At 28.2% G+C, this 8,605-nt stretch overlaps 1 protein-coding gene across 4 annotated transcripts in view; it reads left to right on the top strand.

The window, feature by feature from the left end:
* LOC108748068 (sodium-coupled monocarboxylate transporter 2) overlaps positions 1-7,333 on the top strand; it is a 29,657-nt gene extending 22,324 nt beyond the window's left edge. For all 4 annotated transcript variants that reach the window (XM_018486052.1, XM_018486050.1, XM_018486053.1 and 1 more), the window contains 4 exons: positions 529-703; positions 1,566-1,720; positions 2,184-2,324; positions 5,665-7,333. In XM_018486052.1, the coding sequence (XP_018341554.1) occupies positions 529-703; positions 1,566-1,720; positions 2,184-2,324; positions 5,665-6,820 (1,627 nt within the window). In that variant the 3' untranslated portion in view covers positions 6,821-7,333. The remainder of the gene's footprint in view (positions 1-528; positions 704-1,565; positions 1,721-2,183; positions 2,325-5,664) is intronic.
* The last annotated feature ends 1,272 nt before the right edge of the window (positions 7,334-8,605 follow it).

Raw genomic sequence — 8,605 nt, 5'->3', positions numbered from 1 at the left:
AATTCATAATATTTGTAAAAAGTGTTATTAATATAGAAGAGTTATCGCGAATATATTTTTTGTAAAATAAAAAGATGTTATACATATATAACATCTAGTTAGAAAAATGTTTTTTAAGTATTATTATTAGCCAAAACTTGTACATCACATATTCACTATTAGAAAATTATAATCTCGATTAATTTTAGATTGAAAAAAAAAAGAAGAATATTTAGAATTATTAATAAATATTCAGACTGCAACAGCAAAAAATTGGACCCTTAATATAAGTATATTACAATCTCGTAGTAAAACTAAAGCACTAAATAAAGTGTACATTAACAGAAGAATTAAAATAATAGAGGTCCTAGAAAAAAATTGTTTTTATACATATATCGGTTATTAATATATTCAATATAGAACACTTTAAACTTAAATAATTGTTACTTTGACGTGAAGAACGTTACGTATAACGATTGTATTTCAAAGCACGAAGATAAATGCGTCAAATTATTCATTTAATCTATCTTAATTATGTAAATTTCCCAGATTCAAGTCAAAACTAGTCAGATGTCTGGCGAGTTTCTCTTACGTCGTAAGGAGTCTGCTAAACTTGGGAGTCACAGTATTCACCCCTTGCGTCGCGTTGAAAGCAGTAATAGGACTTCCGTATTGGGCTAGTATCGTGGGAATAACAAGTATTTCTGTGGTTTTCACGATTATAGTAAGAATACGTATATTATGTCATATACTTGTTTCATAAATATCGATGTTCATTCATAATTTTTAAATACCAAATACATATTCTCTTTCAATTTTCTTGTTCAACATTTTATTTAGAAATTAAAATTGAATAATCAACCAATCATTGAGATTTTTCATGCATAAATTGAAATCACAATATATGCAAAAAAATATAACAAATGTCTTTTATATTTATTTGTAAATATACGAAAAAATTTAAAAATTATTATCTTTTGTTATAGCATACAAATTATATTAACAAATAATGTTGCATTCTGTAATTGACATCCATTTATCTAAAATTATATTGATTTCAATCTTTGTGGAAAAGTCAATTTGCGATGGTTTCTATGGAAGCAATTTTCAGAAAGTTCAATATTTCGAATTTAAATGAAGAGTAAAACTACAATATAATTTTAATAAACGTGAATTTTCCGCGTGCAATGTAAAATTACATTCTAGTGGTAAATTACTTATATTCGTCCCGTAGGAAATTGGAACAATCAAGCACGTATATAAACAGGACGCATTGAGCGAATAACAGCAGCAAACAATGTTATTATAAAAAAATAATGAAAACCGTATAACTTTTAATATTAATCTCTGAAATAATGGAACATTAACGTGTAGAATATAATATTTGTTATAACAAATACATATTTCGAATTATTGTAGATTACTTTTTTACGTGAATCGTTTAGCACAATTAAAATTTCTAAAATTAAATAACCTCGTAAGTACATTAATTTCCTCATTTAAGAATACATTATATATACTAGTTACTCAGTAATAAATTGTATTATTTCACAAATACTTAATATTTATTTATGTTCGCTTTTCAGGGAGGTTTAAAAGCCGCTATTCTGTCGGATGTTATACAAGGTTTGACAATGATTGGTGTATCCGTGATAATCATTATACACGGAACTGTTAATATTGGTGGACCAGTTAACGTCTTCAATGTAACTCAGGAACGTGGTCGACTGGATTTTTTTAAGTATGTTACACTGATAATTCATATTAACATTAATTAGATGTAATTTTGATATTAATTCACGCTTAAAATAAATCATGTACGGAATTCCTGTTGTGTAGCTTCGCATTTCGTCTCTCTGAACTTTAGAATTATTATCTCGGTGAAAATATACAATTCCAACTGTCAGTAAATTGAATAATGTTAAAATGCAATTTTATATTAAAATTCTTCGCTACGCATTTCACAATTTAAAATTATTAAATTCCGCAGCGGCGCAAAATTATTTCACAGGCTATGCATTTTCTACATCTTTGAAATTTTGGGGAGACAATAACATATTCACCCTTTTTTAAAATTGAGAAAGAATTTAAATAATTGAGTATTTTTTTAAAACAACGTTTAATATCTTAAAATTTTATTTTAAGTGTATCTTATAATAAAATCGCGATACTTTTTATTATTTAATAATTAATTCTTTCTTCAGTTTTGATATGGATCCACATCTTCGAGTAACGACGACATCGGCGACAATAGGACAGCTCTTCATGAGTTTATCTATTTTTGGATGTCAGCAGAATTTTGTCCAGAGATATTGCAGTATGTCCAGTCATAAGAAGGTTGTCAAGTAAGTAAATTGTTTATCTGGATTCAAAACTTTGAACAAATTCTCTATCCACACTTTTAGCGTACAATGACAGACTTGTACGACACATTGTGCACAAGCTTAACGAAAGCTCGTCGAAAAGCTTAAAGAATAATATGATTTATGCAAAGTGTTCCACGAATTATCACTTTACACATTTAAAACATACAATAAATGAAACTTGAATATGACTGCGTACATATAAAGCACAAAATTGCTTTAATAAAAAAAGATACCAGTAATAAATTTTTTATTTTGAGAATGAAACTGTATTTTAAGAATATTAAATCATAACATTTTAATACAAAATTCTACTAATATAAATAAAAGATACAGTTTAAAAAATAAATCCGAAAAATGTAATAATAGGATAATAGTCATACATCATTTTACAGTGCTGCATATTTTTTCATACTGCGTCTGTAAAAGATTTTTATCAATAAATAAACATAATTTATCATTTTAATTAATGTTTTAATAAAATTATGACAAAAAAAGAAAGTCATATATCATTTTAATAGTATCAGTCTGATGTTTTCTGACATTTATTTAAGATTTTAATGTAATGTCGTGATTTCAATTATTTGGACACCTTGGACAGAAGTAAAAACTTGATTAAAACTATTAACTAAAAATTTGCAAGTTTTATTGATTTAATAAAAAATAAATTTTTTAAACTAAAACTATATCAAGAAGAAATTCTTCAATTCTTTTAAAAAAAAAATTTGGAAGCATGCAAAACGTCATATTATTTTCATAATATATGAGCACATTCTTCAACGTAAAATTAAATTCAAGTATTTTCGTTCATGTATACTATATTTAGCCTTAAGAAAACGTTTCTTTTTATCTATCAATTTCATTTGTTCTTTTTTATTTGAGACTTATTCCATTTATATCGTATAAATGCAGCTGTTTGCACACTTGAAGTAGTTTGCACACTCGCATAATTATAACCGTGGCGAAACATTGAGGCGTATACACAGTAGTCAACGTAAAACCGTACATTTTTCTAGTCCAATATCTGATGGCAATCGAAAACGTATAAAAGCTCACGGTCACAAATTTGCTGCGGTGCCACCGCACTCAAACTGAAATACCGCGTGGAACAAATACTTTACCGTTGATCCGTAAAATTTTATTACTCGCAAATGTATCGTCAGAGGAATTTACGTAGATATTTTCATGAACAAAAATTAACAAAAATTAAGCGTATAATTGATCTAGCGACATGCTTATAAAATTCTCGACATTTCGATAAAAATTTAGAGATCAAATAAAATTTTATTGTCATTAAAAATTTTCTTTCACTATACATATTTTCGAAATATAATGAAATGAATATTTGAAATCAGTTTGGAATATTACATGTATTTATATACTGTTAATAAGACTTTGTTTTTTAATAACTTTTTTCTTAAATCTCTATTTATATTATGATAACAAATTAAAAATAAAGAGGGTTATATAAAATTGTTTACAAAAGACAATTTTCATATAATTGTTGTATACTAATAATATAATTATGTACTTTACATGGTATTTCTATTCTTGTAAATGTGATTAATATGTCAGGAACTATAAAGTGAATTTCTCAGATTGTGACAATAAATTAATAAACTTTACATCGATAATTTTCCATGCTCGTAGTGTCAGAGATAGAAATTGTTTCTGGAAAGTGGCACGATTAAACCGATTTAAGGAAATTGTGCCCACAGTTACTATTATCACATAATCAATGAGCTCCGTAGGGAACCAAATGGCGTTGCGCCAAACTTTTAGTATAGATATTCTCACTATTCAATAAGAGGTCTATAATATCGGTGCAACAGCCGTTCGTTAAAATAAAATCTTCTCTGTACATTTAAATTAACTGAATAAATATTATATCTCGCTGAAAATGAAAAAACAAAACTATTCCGGAATGATGCATTAAATTCTTCATTATTTGTTATTACAGATTACTACAAATTATTCAACATTATAAAATTATAATGAATAACTGCATCGTTATTGTCAGTTAATTAAAAATTTATGTTGTTATGGGATTTACCCATATTGATATATATTAATGTCATGCATTATGCTGCACAAGCGATTATATTTGATATTCTTTCAGATTTCTTTCTTTCCTTGACAGGCATTTTAACATCGAGATACATTATAAGTGATTTATTATAATTGCCACGTGCGTTAATGCAAATCACAAGTATCTGCTGTATTTCAATCTGTATTGTTTTTGTTTTATACTTAATAATTCACTCATTTATCTTATTTTCCTTGAGTTTTTTTTATTTTTTCTTATTCTTAAAAAATTAAATATTTAAACGGATTCCATTATCTCGAAAAGTTGAGAAAACAATACAAACAAACGTTATACAAATGTCATCTGCACATGTCTCAAGCTTCTTTCATTAATTATTCATTACTCTCCGCTTTTATTTATGTTTACGTAACAGTTTTTCCGACGTGCATAATACTGTCGCGCGTTATTGTGTTAATCTTACAGAAAATCTAGTATAAATATTATCTGCATATATACATACATTATTCTTATGTATTTGCATCAAAACTGTTTTAAATATTGCATTTTAAATGTATGTCTAGAATATACATATAGAACTTATTGCAATGTCTCATATTTTGTAAGATTAGAATAATTAACAAATAAAAATAAATAAATAATAATTCTTTTGAATAAAATTCAAACTTTACTATATTAAAATAATATAAAACAATTTAGAATATTTACAATTATTAGAAAAACAATAAGTATTCCACAATGTATGTTGGGTAAATGCAAATATATATTGACTACTTTACATCCGATGGATGTACGCATATGTCATTTTTTTTTTAAATCCGTTTTTTGTGAAACATTTAATTTCGCGTCAGTCAATTACAACAACTTACTATCGTGGTTTTTGTATTATCGGTCAATTATATTAAATAAAGTACTACTATGTAAACAAATACAAAATTCATTTCAATCATTGCACATACCGAGAGCATAAAGCGAATATAAAAGTTTATTGCATGCATTAAAAGAAAAAAAAACTTGTTTAAAAAACTTATAGCATGGACGCAAATAACAATTATATAACATATATTAATTTATTATATAGATATATTAATTTTTTTTTAAATTGCATTTATGTAACAACATAAACAATCTCCTTGCATAATTTTTAATATATTTTAATATATTTTAATACTATCTTGGGCTCAATATTGTTGTATCAATTTTTATTTATAATTTTTAGAATAATTTAATATTTTAATCTTCGATTTTTTTGTAATAAAAAAATATTTTTATTTTCAGAACGATGATGGCCAACATACCCATAATCACAATCTTGTTCTCGTTAGCTTGGATCGTTGGAATGGTGATTTTTGCTAATTACGCCGACTGTGATCCACTTAGTTTGGGATATATTTCGAAGATTGACGAGATTGTACCATTCTACGTCGAAGATAAATTCTCAAAAGTACCCGGAATGCTTGGTCTAGTCATGGCAACTCTTTTCAATAGCGCCTTGACTTTGGCGGTATCTAATCTCAATTCCCTTGCGACGGTGACTTTCGAAGATTTCCTGAGTCACATACCTGCATTGAGTGATATGAAAGACACGCAACAGCTTCACGCGATCAAAATAATCGGTGTTATTTATGGTTTGATAATAATTGGCATTAGTTTCTTGGTAGCCATGTTATCTGGCGTAATAGAATCTTCTATGCTAATGACGTCAGCAACATCCGGACCTCTTCTTGGTGTATTTCTCCTCGCTCTGTTGATACCTTGTGCTAATTGGAAAGGTGCCGCCGCTGGTATGATTTTTAGTCATATAACAACGATGTGGATCACTTACGGTCACCTCAATCAGGGTAACGTACCTGAGATGCTACCCCTATCGACAGAGAATTGCGACAATGAGACGTTTTCCTCATGGGTCGTCAGACCAATTAGTCTAGAGTATTATGTATCAAACGTTACTAACTGGACAACAATGCCGAAAAACATTACGCCATCATCTGTCAACGTAACCAATGAATCATCTGATCCTTTAAATGTTCTTTACGGGATCACCTATATGTATTACGCTCTTATCGGTAGCATAACGACCGTCGGCGTTGGTATCATTGTAAGTTTAATTACTGCCGATGCCGAAGCTGACAAATACGAAGAGCACTTGCTGCATCCTACAGCACGGAAGATAGCGGGATTATTTCCTGGAAAACGGAGGCTCTACGTCAGCAACATTCGTCTTGGGAATAAAAACGATACAGACGTCACGAATGCCACTCTTTCCTCTGTAATGTCTATTCCCGATAGTGTCGAAAAAATAACTTCTCCTCAAGGATGCATCGATGATAGAGGAAAGCTACACCTAGATAATAGCTATGTGGAGAAATTGAACGCGTTAAAAAATGCTTCTCTCGACGTAACCAATGAAATTGGTAAGCATACTAGATTATAAATACTGCAATGCAAATTTGAAAATGTTCTCCATGCATTGTTCGCAGTATCACTATCGACCATTGAATAAAAAATCTCAACATTTGCGAGAGTTATACTATAATAAGTGAACAGTTGTTAGTGCCAAATTTTATTATCCAAATACGATACACGTGAGTTTGTGACCTGTGCGCGTGAAACGTAATTACGCGTAAGCAAAGTTTCCCTCCATTACAGTGCTCGAGCTACTCTCATATTCAGCTCAAAATATTGCTCAAATAGAAGCAATTCAGAAATGCAATTCATGAAAACTTTTAACTTGCGTGTGCCAATTAAAGTTAACTACAAGACACGTATAAGCTGCATTTAGACATGAACACGATTTACTAGAGAAGATTGTCAAGTACACATGCTTTTGCTGACTGAGTTCATGTCACTGCTCGCAATGAATGATTTCTGTATCTAAGCGAAGGTGCATAGAAGTGAAAATTAGTATAATTACTATTAGCAACTAAATACATAATTATGTAACTTGATTATAGATAATGGAAAATTATTAATCAAATCACCGATAAAGTAATTTGTTTGCTTATTACACATTATTTCAATTGTATACTCAAAATATGTATTCAAAAGTATTCTCACTACGCTTCTTCTTTAACTATATTCAATACTATATTCAATAGCATTGATTTTTTGAATTATATTTATTTTTCAAAAATAATTCTTTCAAAAATAATTTAATATACAGTAAGAAATAGATCAAAATTGGAAAAAATTTTCTCTTTTGTCTTTATATACTTGTTCGTGTCAAATTCATGTTTTTTCGAGACATGTTCTTTCGTATTATTTTTATTTCGTGAATGTTATACTGTAAGAATAATTTTGTCTTGTATCATGAAAATAATGAAAGTAACTTTTGTCAGTTAATAAGAAAAAAAAAAGAATATTTAAAAAATTAAATAAAGAAGCCTAGTCTTAGAGATTATAAAAAAATTACAAAAAAGAAATAGGGCCGCATTTTGTATAACTTTGTATTTAGATTCAATGATTCAAATTGATACTCTGCAATAGTATATAACTTCGTATTAGATAAAGACATTTGATTGCAAAATAGCAGTCATACGCGAGGGTTCCTCTAACATAGTATTTAAATCTTAAATGGATTTCGAATTTTTTATAGTAAGTAATATCGTATAGAAGATTGCGCATATCTGTACATACGTATGTAATTCGTGTGTGAATTGTTTATAAATTTATCTAGCATCTCAGATATTGATATTAAAAGTTATTTTTATACTTCAAAGAATGTGAGTTATTTTATAAGTTGTGTATTTTTTAAGTTGTGCTGCTTTCAAAATATGTAGATACGTAATGGGATGCCAATCCAGCGACTGTGATCGTTGATTTTTATTTGTATCATTGTACCTATATATTTATTATTTCAATAATATAACTCATTAATTTTTATCTGTTTTAGTAATTACTTGAGAACCTCAAGACAACCTTTTTACTTGTAAATGCTAATCTTGAATATGCTGTACTTTCGATATGACAAAGATTAGTTTAATTTTATTTAAACGTATTTAAATTATTAAATGTCTAATCTAAATGGCATATCTGTAGATATACTATAAGTCGATAATTATCCAATAATTGTCAACATAATTAAATATTAATATATAAATACAATTTTAATGTTATACATATATATTTTCAATATTATTTCTTCAGTAAATACATAGCAGATAAAAAAACGAAATGACTGCTCTCTCTCTCTCTCTCTCTCTCTCTCTCTCTCTCTCTC

Source organism: Trachymyrmex septentrionalis, unplaced genomic scaffold (assembly GCF_001594115.1).
Source record: "Trachymyrmex septentrionalis isolate Tsep2-gDNA-1 unplaced genomic scaffold, Tsep1.0 scaffold21, whole genome shotgun sequence".
Classification (NCBI taxonomy): Eukaryota; Metazoa; Arthropoda; class Insecta; order Hymenoptera; family Formicidae; genus Trachymyrmex; species Trachymyrmex septentrionalis.
Note: the sequence above shows the minus strand (reverse complement) of the source record. Positions and strands in the feature narration are given on the sequence as shown.